We start from the raw sequence: 16,691 nt of genomic DNA on the forward strand, positions 1-16,691 counted from the left end.
GTGTGTTTTTTTTTTCTTAAGAATAATAAACTTGACTGTGTCACATGGCGTGTATAGTCAGTCAAATGCTAGGTTGCTCTACTCCCAAGGGTGCTGGAAGTTACTGGTCCGGACATGATGCCGATTCCTCTATACTTTGTAGAGTTCCATCACCTCCGGGGTATTTAGCACCAAAGCTAAGAAGCATCTACTAGAGGGTCTCTAGCAGCACTCAGAGAGACTCAGAAAGACAATGCTTTCGGGTTGCGACTGCAACACTGACTGCGAGAGATGTAGCTGGCGGCTAATTGGTCTGTGCACATAAGCGCGCGCGGCTGAAGCCACCCACTCCACTTACTTTCCAAAGGCGTCGGTAGCAAGTGTGGGTTGAACAGACATCCTGGAAACCACCTTGATCTTGCTTGCTATCGCTGCGAGCTTGCGAAATCTGAACTGACCTTCGATCCCCCGGTTATCTTACTTGACAACCGCCTTCGCAGGCCAAGCTATCGTCATGAATCGGCCAGGTTCGTCCATCTCGTTTGTTCCTCCAAGTCTCCTTTGTGGTCTAGGCAATGGTCAATCGGGCAATGCACATATCTGGGGACAGCTCGCTTGTCTTTGAGGGATTCGATACGAGGAATGGACTTCTTTTTCATTTTGATGTGCTTCAATTGCAGGCCGTCCTATGGATGGTTCTCCGTCTGCGACCAACGCACCTCGTACCGTTTCCCTCCCCAAACGTTCTTCGGCCTTGTCTAATACAGACGACCTACACTACAACCATTCTAAACTTCACGCGAATCCTTGCTAACAGTCCTCTGATGCACCAGGACCAGGCCCACAACCCCTACGAGCAATGTCAGGATTCCCCGCACAACAACAAACTCAAGCTCGAAATGCGACGCTAGCCTCGACACGCTTACCGAACGGCAAAATAAGTATGACTAGACCGTGCTTTACATGATAGTCTCATATATCTCTTTGGACTGACGCCGGAGCCTCAAATAGGTAGCGGAGCGAACTGGAATTTCAACCTACCCGTGAGTGGAACGCCGGGGATACAGGGAAACCAACAACGCAACATTGGGACAATGGGGACTTTTGCGCAGAGCCTTAGCGGATCGCAACCGTCAACTCCCCTGGATCTGTCGTAAGTTTGACTCAATGATTGCTCTGGAGATTTCAGCTGCTACATGCGCTTCCGTTCATTTGAGATTGGTACTGACGCCTGCTGCTCTCTTACGTCAGTGACTTTCCTTCGCTGTCCGGCGCATCTTCGCAGTCCCAAGCACAAAATCAAGCGCATCTGGTGTGGGCGAATGCTAGCCAACGCGGCGTACAACAGACTCCGGTGCAACGACAGCAACACCCGACCTCGCAAGCCCCGTCACGAGGACCGCAAACACAAGCCCAGCTACCGCAGCAGCAGACTCAACCATCTCATGATGATGTGTTTCCGTCCGGATCTCAATTCGCCAATCGTCTAGACGACTATAGGAACGGTGGCCAAGGTATCAGCGGACAACTAGGAGGTGGCGCGCAACCGCAGACAGGAAATATCGAGGAATTTCCCCCTCTTGGGCGAAACGGCCCCGCGGAAATTGGTCAAGACCGCCGGAGCTCGTTAATGCAGGGCACTGGATTTGGGGGGTTTAATGCCGGCCTACCCTTTTCGGGCGTCAACCAAAGCCAGTCAAGTCAAAATCGCACTATCATGACGCCGTCAATAGGCGGGCAGGAACGAATAACGTCTCCAGGAGCCACAACCTCATCCGGTAAGCTGTCCCAAAGTCTTCGATGTGTTCAGTGAGTGTTGACATCGGGATCAGGAATTGCATCGTCACGGTCACCAGTTAATCAGCCCGCCAACGGTGTTCCGGGCCAGGAGAAAGAGGCCTTGAGTAGCACCACCATGTCTGGTCCACCGCCACCGATGCCAGCACCAGGCTTGAGTCGGCCGTCCCAGGATTCGGTCGCGGAGCAACAGCCGCTGGCCGAGATGAGTGAGCTCGACAAGTTTGGACTTGCGGGTCTTCTTCGGATGATTCATAGTGATAGTGCCGATGTCGCCAGTCTAGCTGTTGGTCAGGATCTAATGACCCTAGGGTTGGATCTGAACCAGCCAGAGTATGTGTCCCTCGCATACCCGATTCAAGGGTACAACTAAGACCAGCTTTAGACCATTACATACGACATTTGCATCCCCATTTGTTGCATCTGTCCCCGGAGTTCCATTGGAGCAGGATTTCGCCCTCCCGGGTTGCTATAATGTGCCAAACGTTCAAGCTCTGCAGTCGAGGATACCAAGTTTCAGTGACGAGACTTTATTCTATATCTTCTACAGCATGCCCCGAGATGCCATCCAGGAGCTTGCGGCGGAAGAGTTGATGGGTCGCAAGTGGAGGTATCACAAAATCGAGCGGTGCTGGTTAACGAGAGATGAGGCATATCCCGGTCCCGTCGATGTAGAACGAGGAGTTAGTGAGCGGGGGGTGTATTTACTATGGGACCATGCCACGTGGAAGAAAGTCAGGGTATGCCGCCACTTGATTCTCCATTCATCTGATTCTGGGCTAACATACAATTTCTCAGCGTGAGTTCATCCTTCGTTATGAGGATCTGGACAACCGGTCCGATCCGAACCGTACGCTTTCGCGAGTTGGATTTCCGCAACATGGGTCATGATTATCTGAATGGAGCACGATAGGAGCAGGGTCAGCACCGGCGTTTGGTTCACTTCCAGTTTCCTTACGGTCATACGGGTGTCACCATGCTTACTGAGAGATGGCGTTTCTCTTCTCATTTTGTCATGTGGTAAATGGGTAAATAGGGAATATATCGAGAGCAATTAAGTGATTTGCATGGACTTGTGGCACTTTCCTGCTATCAATGCAGCGGAATGTGCTCCAAGGATTCTGACCTGACTTTGATCTTTCCCTTACGCGTGCATCCTCTGTCTAATGAATTAACAAGCAGACAGGAAGTCTAACCGTCTTACCCAAAACCAACAACAATCTTCTTCACAGCTTCCTCCCAATCGCAACAACGGCCGCCGGCTCAAGAGGTACCGCCCCTTCAACACCATACCTCGCCTCTAATAACACTCTCATCGCCTCCGGAATTCTTCCCTCGTACTCCTTCCGCTGCTCCTCCGTCCAAATCTTACCCAATATAACAGGAAGAGCACTCTTGTTCAGCTGCACAAGCTGTGCAACAGGTACCGATACTTGCGCCGTAACGACGTTGGCCTTGACATCCGTGAAGCCTGCGTCTTCGAAGCGGGACTGAACAATATGTTCTAGATTCCACCCTTTGTTGAAGATTTCGTGGTACTCCTCCGCGCTCGGGAAGGGGAGATCTGAGGAGAGAGATTTTATGGTTGACTCGAGAACGAAGAGCCAGAGACCTATATGGAGGGGCTCAGAGAGTTGGTTGATCACTCTAGATGGCAATGGGAATGGAGAGACAGGCAATTCTGCGAGGGTGTGGCTGGATGGGGTGAAGGAGGGCATGCATTGTACGTACCTCCTGCCCAGGTCGTTGAGGCGAGTGTGCCTCCTGGTTGGAGAACTCGGTAACATTCTATGAAGCTCATCAGCCTGAATGAATATGCCATTTGGGCGAGAACATACCTTTCAAGGCGGCCTGGTAATCAGGGAGCGAAGGGAATGCTGTGAAAAGCAAAGGATGAACCCAGTCAGCGATCTGCCTCCACAGTTGTATTTATACCCCAACCGAGGAAGTATACTTACCAAAAGCCGCAAAAACATGGGTGTAATAGTCACTCGGCAGATGGGTATCTTGTGCATCGATAACCTTCACCTCCGTATTCGGCCATCCTTCATCGACAGCGCGTTGCCTGGTATACTCGAGCATGGCCTCAGAGAAGTCACCGCATGTCAGCTTGCAATTCTGGCGGGCCTGTTCATTGAGTCTGCCGTTGAGGGTACTTGAGATAATCCCTGTTCCACAGGCATTGTCGAGGACGATGGGGGCCTTCTCGGATACGATCCCGGACTGGTCAATGAGTGGGCCGGCAAAGAGGCCGGTGAGCTGCTCTGCGAGCTTATAGTTGTTGGCCGCGTCCTTGGATTTGAAGAGCTTAGTCCAGCCTTCTGTTGCGCCTGTGGATGTAGTTGAGGACATCGTTGGTAAGGGGCTTGGTATATTATGAGATATATATATGCAACTATCAGGTTTGATATTGAAATGTCGTTATACTTTGAGAAGCTGGAGATTGGAAAAGTTGCGAGCAATTGGAGTGAAGCAAAACAGGACTCGAGGAGATTTATATAGATTTTTGAACGCAAGGCAGTGAGAGCATTCTTCCGATGTCTATTGGTAGCATCATCTATAGTTCCAGGGAAAGTGTCCGAGAACTCTCCGCGGCTGGAGTCAAGGATGGTAGTGCTAGATAGCGGTATTACTTGGCACCCCAAAGCATCAGAAAGGGAATTTCCGTAAATTAAAAGCAGACTGAGGGTAATTTTGAGTCAGGCCACTTTGCTGTTAGATAGATAAAGTATCCAGGCATGCCTTGCTATTCGCATCAAGAGCTCTGGAGCTGGGGCAAACTGGACTGAGAGCATTTGAATTTTCATGGGTAGACTCGACTGGCATAAGCTTGATAGGCTCCTTAGAGACAGTAACAAGTCCCAAATCCGTCAATCATGTCTCCGAGACTCTTAAGCTTCGATTGGCAAGCTGTCGATGGCCCTATACTAATGAGTCATGTGACTACACGTGATACCCCTCAGACAGCGAATGTTATCTCAGCAGCGCTAAGCTGAAAGCGGCAATGCATAAACACATGATCCCGCCGCCAAAACATCGCCCGCAAAACATTCAACAGACTCTCCGCATTTCCTCTCATGCATCAGATTCTCGAGTAGACGGGCCTGGTCTGCTTCCGGAACCATGAGGATCATCGAGATTATTATTGACGTGAGTGTTTGCCCTCACTAGAACCTTAGCTCGAGTTCCTTGAAGCGCTAATTCGATGTCGTAGGGTTTCAAATCGTACGCTGTGCGTACGGTGATTTCAGGATGGTGTGTGCCGCATTTACGAGCGAGCTCTGTGGAATCGCAGAAATCCCTCAAAACTATGCGCATTGCTGACTTGAATGATTAGGGACGAGTCGTTCAACTCGATCACTGGCCTTAACGGTAGTGGTAAATCGAATATCCTTGACGCTATCTGTTTCGTCCTCGGTATCACGAATATGAGCACAGTTCGAGCGCAAAACCTCCAAGATCTAATCTATAAGCGTGGTCAGGCTGGCGTGACTAAAGCTAGTGTAACAATTGTTTTCGATAACAGAGATACCGCCAAATCCCCGATCGGCTTCGAAGAGTATGCGACCATTTCGGTTACGCGACAGATCGTTCTCGGCGGTACGAGCAAATACCTTATCAACGGCCATCGTGCGCAACAACAGACTGTACAGAACCTGTTTCAGAGTGTACAATTGAATATCAATAACCCGAACTTTTTGATTATGCAAGGACGGATTACAAAGGTGCTGAACATGAAGGCGGTTGAAATTCTGTCGATGATCGAGGAAGCGGCCGGCACGCGGATGTTCGAGGACAGGAGGGAGAAGGCGGTTAAGACAATGGGAAAGAAGGAGCTGAAACTGCGCGAAATCGAGGGTCTACTGAAGGAAGAAATTGAGCCAAAGCTCGAGAAACTTCGAGCCGAAAAGCGAGCGTTCCTTGATTTTCAGCAGACCCAAAACGACTTGGAGCGCCTGACTCGACTGGTCGTAGCACACGACTATCTTCGAAGCGGTGATCGCCTCCGTGTTTCTGGTGAGGAAACCGAAAATAAGAAGCGCAAGATCCAGGCGCTGGAAGACAATGCCACCAAACTTAAGAGCGAGATCGCGCACATGGAGGACGATGTGAAACGGGTTAAGGCAGCTCGCGATAAGGAACTGCGCAAAGGAGGCAAATTCCAAGCCTTGGAGGACGAAGTCAAATCTCACTCACACGAGCTTGTGCGATTAACTACAGTTTTTGACCTGAAGAATGCCAGCGTAGCCGAAGAGAAGGAGAAGCGGAAGGAGTTTCAGAGATCCGTGAGCGATCTAGAAAAGGCACTAAAGGACAAGAAGAAAGTGTACGATAAACTCCAGGCACAGTATGATGCTGCAAAGGCGGAACTGGACACTCAAACAGCCGAGGTCGAACAAAAGGAAGAGTTGCTTCAGACATTGCAGACCGGTGTCGCCTCAAAGGAAGGACAGGAGAGCGGCTATCAAGCTCAGTTACAGGATGCTCGAAACCGCGCAAGCACAGCAGCTACAGAACAAGAGCAGGCTAAGCTCAAGATCACGCACTTGGAGAAGAGGATTAAGGAGGAGGAGCCGAGAGCAAAGAAGGCAAAGGAACAGAACTTGGGGCTCCTGAAGGACCTTGAGGGACTCAAATCGCAAGCAAAGAAGTTGGAATCCGATCTGTCGAAGCTCGGCTTCGAGCCAGGGCGTGAGGAGCAGCTTTATCAAGAACAGAGCGGCCTCCAGAAAGAGATCCGTGAACTGCGCCAAAGGGCGGATGGTATGCAACGGAAAGTCGCCAATATCGAATTCAACTACTCAGATCCGTACCCAAACTTTGACCGGTCTAAGGTCAAGGGCCTGGTAGCTCAGCTTTTCACTGTCGATAAAGAGAAGCTGCAGGCCGCCACGGCGCTTGAAATTTGTGCTGGTGGTCGCTTGTACAATGTCGTTGTCGACTCCTCTGATACTGGTACACAGCTCCTACAGAAAGGCAAGCTCCGCAAGCGAGTGACCATTATTCCTCTTAACAAGATCTCTTCATTTCGAGCGTCGGCAGAAAAGATTGGGGCAGCTCAGAATATCGCTCCAGGAAAGGTTGATCTGGCTCTGTCGCTCATCGGATACGACGAGGATATCACGGCCGCTATGAACTACGTTTTTGGTAACACTCTGATCTGCGACGATGCAGACGCAGCTAAGCGAGTGACTTTTGACCCGGCCGTCCGTATCAAAAGTGTAACACTTGATGGCGATGTCTACGACCCATCAGGTACACTTTCCGGTGGTAGCGCACCTAACTCGAGTGGCATGCTCGTTACCCTCCAGAAGCTTAATGAGATCACAAGGGAGATCAGGAGTAAAGAGCGGATTCTAGCGACTCTGGAAGAGACCATGAAGAAGGAGAAGAAGAAGCTCGATGCTGTCCGTTCTGTCAAGCAAGAGCTGGACCTGAAGAACCACGAGATCAAGCTTACCGAAGATCAGATTGGCGGTAACTCATCTTCATCGGTAGGTGACCATCACCTCATTCATTAATACCCTTACTGACCACTCCAGATCATTCAAGCTGTTGAAGAGATGAAAGCGAACATTGTACAGTTGAAGACAGACATTTCTGACGCCAAAACGCGCCAGACTGAAGCATCCAAGGATATTAAACGGATTGAGAAGGATATGAGCGAGTTCAATGACAACAAGGATAGCAAGCTTGCGGAACTTCAAGCCACTCTGGACGCACTCAAAAAGAGCTTAGCGAAAAACTCCAACTCTGTCAAGAACTTGCACAAAGAACTCCAGGCTTCAAGGCTCGAATCAGAGCAGGTCGGGAGCGATTTGTCTGCAGCCGAGGAGCAGTTTGCCGAGAGTGAGAACACGCTGAAGGCGCAGGTGGAAGAGATCGACTCACTCAAGAGAGAGCAAGCTCGAATCAAGGTATGTCTCACGAAAATGTGAAACCGAGACGGAGTATACTAACCTGGGTTAGGATGCACATGATATCGCTCAAGCTAATCTTGAGGATGAACGGGCTAAGCTAACTGGTTTTGACGACGAGCTCCGCGACCTGGACCGCACAATGCAGTCTAAAAACTCACAAATTACCGAGGAAGGCTTGGAGATGCAGAAGCTTGGTCACCAGCTGGAGAAATTGCAGAAGGAGCAGAACGCCGCCGAGCAGGCAGTAGCTCACCTGGAAGGAGAGCACGAGTGGATTGCAGACGAAAAGGACAACTTCGGCCGCCCGAATACACCATACGACTTCAAGAACCAGAACATTGCCGAGTGCAAAGCAACCCTGCGCAACGTGACAGAGCGGTTCCAGGGCATGAAGAAAAAGATCAACCCCAAGGTCATGAACATGATTGACAGCGTGGAGAAGAAGGAGACTGCCCTGAAGAACATGATGAGGACTGTCATTCGCGATAAGAGCAAGATCGAGGAGACTATCATCAACCTTAACGAGTACAAGAAAGAGGCCCTGCATAAGACGTGGACCAAAGTGAATGCTGATTTCGGGCAAATCTTCTCCGAGCTCCTGCCTGGTAGTTTCGCGAAGCTGGATCCCCCGGAGGGCAAGGATATCACCGATGGTCTCGAAGTCAAGGTGTCCCTAGGCAAGGTCTGGAAGCAGAGCTTGACAGAACTCAGTGGTGGTCAAAGGTAAGCCTGGTTCTTTGCATAATTTCGACATCTGAGTTAACATTCTGTAATAGATCTCTTATTGCCCTCTCCCTGATCATGGCTCTCCTGCAATTCAAGCCTGCTCCGATGTACATTCTCGACGAGGTCGATGCTGCTCTGGATCTGTCTCACACGCAGAACATCGGCCGTCTGATTAAGACTCGGTTCAAGGGGTCTCAATTCATTGTCGTGTCTCTGAAGGACGGCATGTTCCAAAACGCCAACCGGATCTTCCGGACAAGATTCAGCGAAGGTACCAGTGTGGTACAGGCTCTCACGCCGGCTGACATGAAATAAAGGATCGTTTGCAGCTGCGTACTTTTCTTGTTGATATTTAAGATGTTCCTTTCGGGTTAGGCACGGATCAGGGCCCCATGGTGTTAATTGGGAAGTTGTATATGGATGTTCTGGATTAGCATTGCGATGTCTGTTTTATCTTTGATAGACCGAATTGATGACCATACGTATAATGAAGTCTTGAAAATGAGGTTGAGATTTGAACCATAGATATAAGGTACCAGCCGTTTGTTCCGCTTCCGACCGTCGGTTCGCCGTCATCATTCAAACCAGCCCAATTCCTCCCCTCTCTGTCTTTTGTTGCCATCTCCTTCCCCCTTGTTCTTTAGCACAATACACACGCCTCTCTCTCCTATACCCAACCCTTTCTATCCTTTCAGGTCTCCTTTGTTTTCTCATTCCCTGAGGTGTCCGTCATCCACATCCTACGTCACCGCCTGAAATAGTACATGCGACAGCGGCAAACATCCGCTCCCGGCGTCATCAACCGTTTCGCCTCACAGGAACATCCCAGCACCCTGAGATACCAATAATATCCTTGGTGGATACTCATCGGGATCGACGCTGATTCTCACTACTCCTAAAGTCTGACCATCAGCCCGACGACTCCCCGCTCAACTTCCGTCACCATGTCCGACGAAGAGCCGTCTCTCAACATCCCCTCGCTGGTCACTCTCGCCGTTGTCTCCTTCTTCGTGATCCGATGGTTCTTCAAGCGTGACGGCGACAGTCACGCGCCTCGCTCGCGAGGACGCGCTCGCGGAAACACAGTTGACCCAGCCCAGGTCGAACAAATATCCCAGATGTTTCCACAACTCAGCACACGCGAAATAATGTGGGATCTGCAACGTAATGGAGGAAATGTTGCCGCGACGACCGAGAGGGTCCTTTCTGGTCGCGGGTTAGATGCGGTATGTTCTTTGCGCCGGCTGGTGTTGACGCCACCGGTCGTGTGCCCCCCTATGTTCTTTTTAGGTCATTGATACTGATTTGATGAATGATTTTATAGCCTCCTCCATCGTTCCAGCCTATGATCGCCATTTCCCCCACTGGTGTCCCGGCGCAGCCTGCGCCGCCGCCAACGAAGTCAGACGGACAAGACTTGATCTCAAGGTATAACCTTTCCGCGAAGATCACTGAGACGAATGAAGAAGAGTCCGCTGCAAAATCGTCAGGAACATGGTCACAGAACAAAGAGGAGCGACAACGTCTTCTTCAGAAGCGGAGGGATGATATGATCCTGGCGGCGCGGAGGAAGATGATGCAGAAGCAGCAGGAGAGCGCTCAATAACGTACTTTGAATTCTACGGAACTTTTGGTCTTATAGAAATCTGCCCAAAGAGTGTTCTTCTTCTTGAGATTGTCTTTCTGCTGCACAGACACTTGCTTGCGCACGGTATCGTCTGTGGTGTGAATTTATGTAGCTAAAGAAGAGAGCACTCTCGCTTTACCACCTCCCTCGTTCTTCTTTCTATGCTCTATTCTTTCTATGTTCATTCTTGGTCATCTTTTCATATTCATACAGGCCTCTCCTCATCTTTGGATTCTACAGCACAGCGTTGCATGCTCATGGTGTTAGGTTGAATCAAGTCGTCCGCATTGTACGAGAAAGATAAAGGGTATATATACGTCTGAATTTATCATAGGCGAAGATGCTGCCCGCCTGTACCCCTTTGCCGTAACTCCAGGTTGCAAGAGAAGCCAAAATAGTTTTCAAAACTCCATTTCATCGTCGTCGCCCTGCGTGGCATCATAGCCACCATTCTCCATTGCTTCTGCCAGCTGCTCCCGGCGCGCTTGCTCTTTTGAGGCACCGATTCGTCTTGTCCAGATGTCAGCAGGTTCCCCTCGGGGGTAGCGAACGAATGGAAAGATACCATACCTAAGCCCATCGACCACACCACCAATAAAACCCCTCCCCTCCCCGATCTCCATAGCACCAACACCAGTCAGCGCAATGCCACCCCCAGCTGTAGCCGCATCATCTAAAACATCAACCCCGGACCGGATCTTCGCCGACCTCACCTCCCTCAATTCCTTTAACAACCTTCTCGTCTGATCCGGGTCTGCTATATCATCCCCCGCGACATCCAACAGCATCGTCCCAACCTCCAGCCAATGGAACGGCAACGTCGGTGGCTCGTCTTCATCAAACGCTTGATCCTGCGCTACGTTCTGCGGCAGGAATGGCGGGGTCGGATAGTACCGCTGCCCCTCAGGTGTGTATCGTGGCCGGGCTGTGGATTTCTGACCCCGGTTTTGGAGAGATGGTTGGCCGGGGAGGGGTGGGGGAGGAGAGAAAGCGTGTTGGTAGTCTTGGTGCTGGGTTTCGACCTCGAGGATCAGGTAGAGAGAGTCCGGGTGCAGCCAAGCGGGTGGGAAGATGTTCGCGCGGCGTTGACGTTTCAAGAGGAGGGCGAGCCAGAGGGGTACTGTTGCGCGGCGCGGGGGGATAAGTGGTTCGACGGGGCCCTTGTAGGGTTGTTAGTTGTTTAGTATTACAAATGGATGAGTTGGTGGGCGGGGGCCTATAAAGCGCGAATATGCCTTGCAGATATCGGGATCAGGGTATACTTACTCCTAACAGCTCGAGGCCCTCTAAACGCTGGCGAGGGACTATTGTGACCATCTCCATCTCGGCCAGGAAGGAGATCTCCGGGGGCGTGATGCCCCGCGGGAGGGGAAATGCCATGGGCCTGTCAAATGGGGGTGAAACCGAGGGCGGGAATCCAGGTCAGAGGGTCGATTGTAAACAGGATCAGTAAAGCTCAGCCATGAACACCCGTCTTTGTAATGAGTCGCGTTGCTGCACCGCGGAGTAAATGTGGGTTGAAATGGATGTCTTGGTTTGGTTTGTTTGCAGACAGCTCTCCCGAAACTATTTCTCGAGCTCCGTCGATCAATCATCCTCTCTGCTCCCTCAGATCTCTCGATATCTCCGTCTATGTTCAATTGACGGCACCATGAATGCGCAACCCCGGTCGGGTCTGGCTTTGGCCGCCCGTTATGCTGTTCCCTTCGGACTGCTGCTGATTCCTGTGTGGATGACCCAAGTCAACTCCGCCGTCCCCGAACCATACCTCGACGAGGCGTTCCATATTCCGCAAGCTCAAGCATACTGGGATCACAAATGGACACACTGGGATCCGAAGATCACAACCCCGCCTGGTCTATATCTTTTTTCTTATGCCGCCTGCGCTCTCATCCTGCTCCTCCGAGGCTCTCCGACTCAACTTGAGCCCCCCACGTTGCGGGCAACCAACGCTGTTGCAGGCGCCGTCCTTCTCCCTTTGAGACTACAAGCTGTGCTCGACACTGTTCGCAAACAACGAAATACTCGTCCTTCTGGAGCCTGGCTGAGCCATACTGTCTTGAACATCTGTCTCTTCCCGCCTCTGTTCTTCTTCTCCGGCCTGTACTACACGGATGTCCTGGCGCTGCTGGTGGTCATTGAAGCTTACAACTGGGATTTAAGACGTGCACAATTGAGGTCGGCTCCGTTTGAGACTGCTGTTTTCTTAGCTTTTGGTGTGGCGGCATTGGCTTTCAGACAGACGAATATTTTCTGGGTGTCGGTGTTCTTTGGTGGGCTGCGTGTTGTGCGCCGGCTGCGCTGGGTTACGACTACCTGCGAGTCACATAATGTAGCTGATATCGCGCGGGCTGGCGCGAAGAATGAGTTATATGATCCTCTAGCATTGGATGCTTCGTTTGCAGGTAATGCTCTTCTTTTTCCACCCAAGTTCAAACTAACGGGGATTAGACTACTTCAAAACCGCCATTTCGCTGTGCTCTGTCACCCTCAACAACCTGGAATCTGTCATTACTTCCCTGATCCCATATCTGCTTATTCTAGCTGCATTTGGAGGATTCGTCTTGTGGAACGGCAGCGTTGTTCTAGGACACAAAGAGTTCCATACGGCTAGCTTGCACCTCGCCCAGATGCTGTACATCTGGCCGTACTTTCTCTTCTTCTCATGGCCTCTCATCCTGGCCCCGATTGCCAACGTTCTCCTCCCGAAGTTCATGCTCCCAAAGTTTCTGGATCAAGGCTTCCCGGCTTCTCGGAGACGGCTACCGCACATCATTACTGCGTTGATTGTTCTTCCAATCATGCTCGCAATAGTGCATTTCAACACTATCGTCCACCCATTCACGCTTGCCGATAACCGCCACTACGTCTTCTATGTCTTCCGTATTCTCTTGCGCTCTCATCCGTATACGAAGTATGCCGCGACTGTCGTCTACTTTACCGGTGCGTGGATGATCATTTCTGCCATGGGATTTTCGCCTGTTACTGCTCCTCCTAGCTTGGCCTCGGTTGCCAAAAATCTGCCCCCAGCAGCACAGCCTCCGCAGGAGACAGCTCAGAAGGAGCAGAGTAAGACTGAGCGCAAGCAGAAAGGTTCTAAAAAGCCAGCGACAGCGCCAGCACCCTCTGCCGACCCGATCTCTCCGGAAGTCCTGGCTGATCTACAAAAACATATCGCAAGGCGCCAACGGCAACAGCACGAATCGGCGCGTGTAAGCTTCGTCATTGTATGGCTAGCGGCAACTGCCTTGTCCTTGATCACTGCCCCGTTGGTCGAGCCCCGATACCTCATCATCCCTTGGGTTATGTGGAGGCTTCATTTACCGCCCTCTCCCACACCAGCGATTTACCGTCGAGCAAGTGATGACAAGGATCTTGAGGCACGGCTCGCGATCAACTTCCCATTGTTCCTGGAGACGGCTTGGTTCTTACTCGTCAACGTGGTTACTGGAGCTCTTTTCGTCCGTGGCGGCTTTGAATGGCCCCAGGAACCTGGGAAAATCCAGAGGTTCCTCTGGTGATTCATGTGTTGTCATTGTAATATAGATAGACTGTACATCAGGTTTCAAAAGTTGATATTAAGACGCTATATAATGTCAAAAATCTCCAGGGGCAAGCGCAGCTTCCCCACGTCTTTATCTTATCTCCTCATCAGCAGCGACTTCCCATTCTCTTCTCCAACATCATCAACAACAAAATGGACGACCGGCCAGACCGTCCCGCAAAACGGGCCAAGCTGTCGTCCATTGATGAGGTTGCAGATTCTTCATCAAACCCTCAACATCTAAATCTCAGCTCCCTCCACCGCTCCATAACCCCTCCGCCATCGCGACCTCGAGCCCATCGCACCCCCATTTCCCCGCACCACCACCCCGAGGAGAAAAAAGCTCTTTTAACTCACCAAACCAAGCTATTCCCGTCCCCGATTCAACTTACTCATATCAGAGACTTCGGCGCCTCCTCCGGAAACAATGTCGACACCGTTCGGCTCCGCGATATCCTCGGCGATCCCCTGATCCGCGAATGCTGGCAGTTCAATTACCTCTTCGATGTGGATTTCCTTATGAGTCAGTTTGATGAAGATGTGAGGAGCTTGATTACCGTGAAGGTTGTGCATGGAACTTGGCAGAAGGAGCTATTGAATCGGGTGCGGATTACAGTCAGTAGCTCCAGCTTTTTTGATAGCCCTGTGGTTTGTATTCATTGTTGGGGCTGACAGTTTGTCTTGACAGGAGGCATGTCAACGGTACTCGAACGTTGAACAGATTGTGGCGTATATGCCTGAGCCTTTTGGCACGCACCATACGAAGATGATGATTTTGTTAAGGCATGATGAATGTGCACAGTATGGCGGCTTCCGCGATAGATATAGGATGATGAACTGATTGTGTGACAGGGTAATTATACACACGGCGAATATGATATCGCAGGACTGGGCAAATATGTGTCAGGCTGTTTGGCGCTCGCCTCTTCTCCCTCTTTCTAAGAATGATGATGGGGACAGTAGTTCTACAGCGTGGGGTTCAGGATCACGTTTTAAGAGAGATATTCTGGCGTATCTGGAGGCATATGGTACGAAGAAGACGGGATCATTGGTCAAACAGCTTGCGAACTACAATTTCAACTCTGTTAGGGCTGCTCTAATTGCGAGCGTTCCTTCTAGGCAGAAGATTGATGTCTCAAGTAATAGGGAGGACAAGACGTCCTGGGGTTGGCTGGCCCTCAAAGACGCTCTACAGCATGTCCCATTGCATCATGGTGATAACAAGACGACACCACATGTTGTGACTCAGGTTCGTTACCCACTGAGCCCATCGTTCCCCGACATTGTTGACGCTCATGCTCCAGATGTCCTCCATCGCAACCCTAGGCCAAACAGACAAGTGGCTTCGAGAAGTGTTCTTCAACGCTCTCACCCCATCCACATCGCAGCCAATGAAACGAAAACCCCGATACTCAATCATCTTCCCAACAGCGGAAGAAGTCCGGCGCTCACTGAATGGCTACGGCTCTGGCGGCTCAATCCATATGAAGATCCAATCGCTGGTACAACATAAACAACTACAATACCTACTTCCGTATATGCGACACTGGGCTGGCGATGTATCAGATAGACTGCCTCCGGGTATTCGAGACGCTGGCCGTCGTCGTGCAGCACCACATATCAAAACCTATGTACGCTTTACAGACTCAGAAACGATGAATAAGATTGACTGGGCGCTTGTTACCTCGGCGAACCTCTCCACGCAGGCGTGGGGAGCCGCTGCTAATGCGACTGGAGAAGTGCGAATCTCGAGTTGGGAGGTTGGGGTATTGGTCTGGCCGGAGCTGTTTGTTTCGGAGGACCAGAAGCAGTCTGTGGCCATGGTGCCGTGCTTCAAGAAGGATCAGCCGGATCAGCCGGATCAGCCTCAGCGTGTGCCATCCGATGGGCCCAACTCAGCAGCTATTGTTGGGTTCCGCATGCCGTACGATCTACCTTTGACTTCGTACGGCGCGGAGGATATCCCATGGTGTGCAACTATGAGATATACAGAGCCCGACTGGCTCGGCCAGACATGGGAGGGACTCTGATATTGCCGTCAACACCGCAACAAACAAGATACGCCAGCGCACAGGCAAAGTATATATAGCATAGCATGTCTTCATCGTCACTAGCCTGCCTATCCGTATACGTCCATAAAGATGGCCATCATATAATCCGCCCTATCTTATATTATCCAAGACCAGCCACGAGCCATGTATTCACCCCATTTACCTGAATCCCGTCCGAAAAGCGAATCCCTTACTGGAGACCGATGGAGTCAATGAGGCTGTTGACCTGCTGGATGTACAGAGCCTGGGCCTTCTGCTGGCTGATGTGGCTGATTTCCTTCCACGCGTTGTACTTGTACTTGCTCTTTTAAAGCTATTAGCATCGTCTTCCGTGGCGGGTATAAATGGAGGTGAAAAAAGAAAGCATACCTCAATCTGATAAAAACTGGGCTCAGCAGGAGTCTCGTCCCGGGCGCGCTTGAAGTAAGCGTACAGCTATATCATAGAACCCTCAATTAGCAACTCATTCCTCTAACCACATCCTATCGCATCCATCCATCCGTATAAACCGCTTTCCCCCCTTTATATTCCCTAGTGCTGCAAGAGGCATACCTTAAGCTTCTCCTCGTTCCCGGGGTCCTTGTTCAGCTTCTTGACAAGCTCAGTGGCGAACTCGAAAGCAGCCTTCAGGGCAGCGCTCTGCTCGGCGTCGGAAACAGCGGCGTCATCGCCGGCAGCAGCGACGGCGTCGTAGGCGGACTTGAAGGCCTCGGCGGGGACTTTGCCGGCTGTGGTGAGCGCGGAGGTGAAGGAGGCGACGGCGGACATTTTTGTTGCGGGTATTTTAAAAGATCTTCCGGACAGATTGTTTGGTTGGTGAGTTGTGAGAGGGAGGAGAGAAGAGGGGAGAAATGAGGAGAGAGGGAGGAGGCAGAGCAAAGCTAGTAGCTTGGGACTGGGTGGTTGGTGGGGTGTTGTTTTGGTGGGGTAATTTGGATGGTGGTGATTTCGTTGGGGAGCCGAGGATGGACTTGAGAGAGCGACTACGTTACTGGCTGTATTGTCATATGATAGGCCTTTCTCTTGATGGTCTCCGTATGACTATT

At 51.1% G+C, this 16,691-nt stretch overlaps 7 protein-coding genes across 7 annotated transcripts; 4 read left to right on the forward strand and 3 right to left on the reverse strand.

Moving 5' to 3' along the window:
* Positions 1-493: 493 nt before the first annotated feature.
* Positions 494-2,894, forward strand: BJY04DRAFT_228532 (NOT2/NOT3/NOT5 family protein; the record flags this gene model as incomplete). The annotated part of the gene is made up of 7 exons (XM_073718862.1): positions 494-506; positions 813-920; positions 991-1,132; positions 1,231-1,757; positions 1,812-2,109; positions 2,162-2,516; positions 2,575-2,894. The coding sequence occupies 7 exons, from the start codon at positions 494-496 to the stop codon at positions 2,665-2,667; spliced, it is 1,536 nt and encodes a 511-aa protein (XP_073570241.1). The 3' UTR covers positions 2,668-2,894.
* gtmA (gliotoxin thiomethyltransferase) lies at positions 2,894-4,244 on the reverse strand. The gene is made up of 4 exons (XM_073721060.1): positions 3,735-4,244; positions 3,615-3,653; positions 3,508-3,564; positions 2,894-3,388 (listed from the first exon to the last, which is right to left on the reverse strand). Exons 1-4 carry the CDS (start codon positions 4,126-4,128, stop codon positions 3,003-3,005), a joined length of 876 nt encoding a protein of 291 aa, XP_073570242.1. The 5' UTR covers positions 4,129-4,244; the 3' UTR covers positions 2,894-3,002.
* A 487-nt stretch (positions 4,245-4,731) lies between these two features.
* Positions 4,732-8,915, forward strand: BJY04DRAFT_191234 (condensin subunit SMC2). The gene is made up of 6 exons (XM_073711616.1): positions 4,732-4,926; positions 4,991-5,031; positions 5,114-7,271; positions 7,320-7,694; positions 7,747-8,420; positions 8,474-8,915. The coding sequence occupies exons 1-6, from the start codon at positions 4,900-4,902 to the stop codon at positions 8,736-8,738; spliced, it is 3,540 nt and encodes a 1,179-aa protein (XP_073570243.1). The 5' UTR covers positions 4,732-4,899; the 3' UTR covers positions 8,739-8,915.
* Positions 8,916-9,273: 358 nt separating this feature from the next.
* On the forward strand, positions 9,274-10,240 carry BJY04DRAFT_77882 (CUE domain-containing protein). The gene is made up of 2 exons (XM_073721061.1): positions 9,274-9,649; positions 9,748-10,240. Exons 1-2 carry the CDS (start codon positions 9,368-9,370, stop codon positions 10,027-10,029), a joined length of 564 nt encoding a protein of 187 aa, XP_073570244.1. The 5' UTR covers positions 9,274-9,367; the 3' UTR covers positions 10,030-10,240.
* Positions 10,087-11,562, reverse strand: psf2 (DNA replication protein PSF2). The gene is made up of 2 exons (XM_073721062.1): positions 11,317-11,562; positions 10,087-11,210 (listed from the first exon to the last, which is right to left on the reverse strand). The coding sequence occupies exons 1-2, from the start codon at positions 11,428-11,430 to the stop codon at positions 10,452-10,454; spliced, it is 873 nt and encodes a 290-aa protein (XP_073570245.1). The 5' UTR covers positions 11,431-11,562; the 3' UTR covers positions 10,087-10,451.
* Positions 11,563-11,662: 100 nt separating this feature from the next.
* BJY04DRAFT_228534 (tyrosyl-DNA phosphodiesterase-domain-containing protein) lies at positions 11,663-15,624 on the forward strand (the record flags this gene model as incomplete). The annotated part of the gene is made up of 6 exons (XM_073718863.1): positions 11,663-12,455; positions 12,502-13,515; positions 13,764-14,209; positions 14,283-14,395; positions 14,447-14,843; positions 14,899-15,624. Exons 1-6 carry the CDS (start codon positions 11,702-11,704, stop codon positions 15,622-15,624), a joined length of 3,450 nt encoding a protein of 1,149 aa, XP_073570246.1. The 5' UTR covers positions 11,663-11,701.
* Positions 15,625-15,729: 105 nt separating this feature from the next.
* On the reverse strand, positions 15,730-16,691 carry BJY04DRAFT_77910 (acyl-CoA-binding domain-containing protein). Its single transcript, XM_073721064.1, has 3 exons — positions 16,198-16,691; positions 16,015-16,080; positions 15,730-15,949 (listed from the first exon to the last, which is right to left on the reverse strand). Exons 1-3 carry the CDS (start codon positions 16,411-16,413, stop codon positions 15,836-15,838), a joined length of 396 nt encoding a protein of 131 aa, XP_073570247.1. The 5' UTR covers positions 16,414-16,691; the 3' UTR covers positions 15,730-15,835.

Source organism: Aspergillus karnatakaensis (assembly GCF_047715665.1).
Source record: "Aspergillus karnatakaensis strain CBS 102800 unplaced genomic scaffold BJY04scaffold_30, whole genome shotgun sequence".
Classification (NCBI taxonomy): domain Eukaryota; kingdom Fungi; phylum Ascomycota; class Eurotiomycetes; order Eurotiales; family Aspergillaceae; genus Aspergillus; species Aspergillus karnatakaensis.

Coding starts and splice junctions, on each gene's coding strand:
- psf2 (XM_073721062.1), bottom strand. CDS start 11,430: ATGGCATTTCCCCTCCCGCGGGGCATCACGCCCCCGGAGATCTCCTTC. Junction 11,211..11,316: donor AGGGCCTCGAGCTGTTAGGA/GTAAGTATACCC, acceptor CAACCCTACAAG/GGCCCCGTCGAACCACTTAT.
- gtmA (XM_073721060.1), bottom strand. CDS start 4,128: ATGTCCTCAACTACATCCACAGGCGCAACAGAAGGCTGGACTAAGCTC. Junction 3,565..3,614: donor TTACCAGGCCGCCTTGAAAG/GTATGTTCTCGC, acceptor TGAGCTTCATAG/AATGTTACCGAGTTCTCCAA. Junction 3,389..3,507: donor CTCAACGACCTGGGCAGGAG/GTACGTACAATG, acceptor CCCTCCATATAG/GTCTCTGGCTCTTCGTTCTC.
- BJY04DRAFT_191234 (XM_073711616.1), top strand. CDS start 4,900: ATGAGGATCATCGAGATTATTATTGAC. Junction 5,032..5,113: donor CGTACGGTGATTTCAGGATG/GTGTGTGCCGCA, acceptor TTGAATGATTAG/GGACGAGTCGTTCAACTCGA. Junction 8,421..8,473: donor GAACTCAGTGGTGGTCAAAG/GTAAGCCTGGTT, acceptor ATTCTGTAATAG/ATCTCTTATTGCCCTCTCCC.
- BJY04DRAFT_77910 (XM_073721064.1), bottom strand. CDS start 16,413: ATGTCCGCCGTCGCCTCCTTCACCTCCGCGCTCACCACAGCCGGCAAA. Junction 16,081..16,197: donor GGAACGAGGAGAAGCTTAAG/GTATGCCTCTTG, acceptor TCTATGATATAG/CTGTACGCTTACTTCAAGCG. Junction 15,950..16,014: donor CCAGTTTTTATCAGATTGAG/GTATGCTTTCTT, acceptor TAGCTTTAAAAG/AGCAAGTACAAGTACAACGC.
- BJY04DRAFT_77882 (XM_073721061.1), top strand. CDS start 9,368: ATGTCCGACGAAGAGCCGTCTCTCAACATCCCCTCGCTGGTCACTCTC. Junction 9,650..9,747: donor CTGGTCGCGGGTTAGATGCG/GTATGTTCTTTG, acceptor ATGATTTTATAG/CCTCCTCCATCGTTCCAGCC.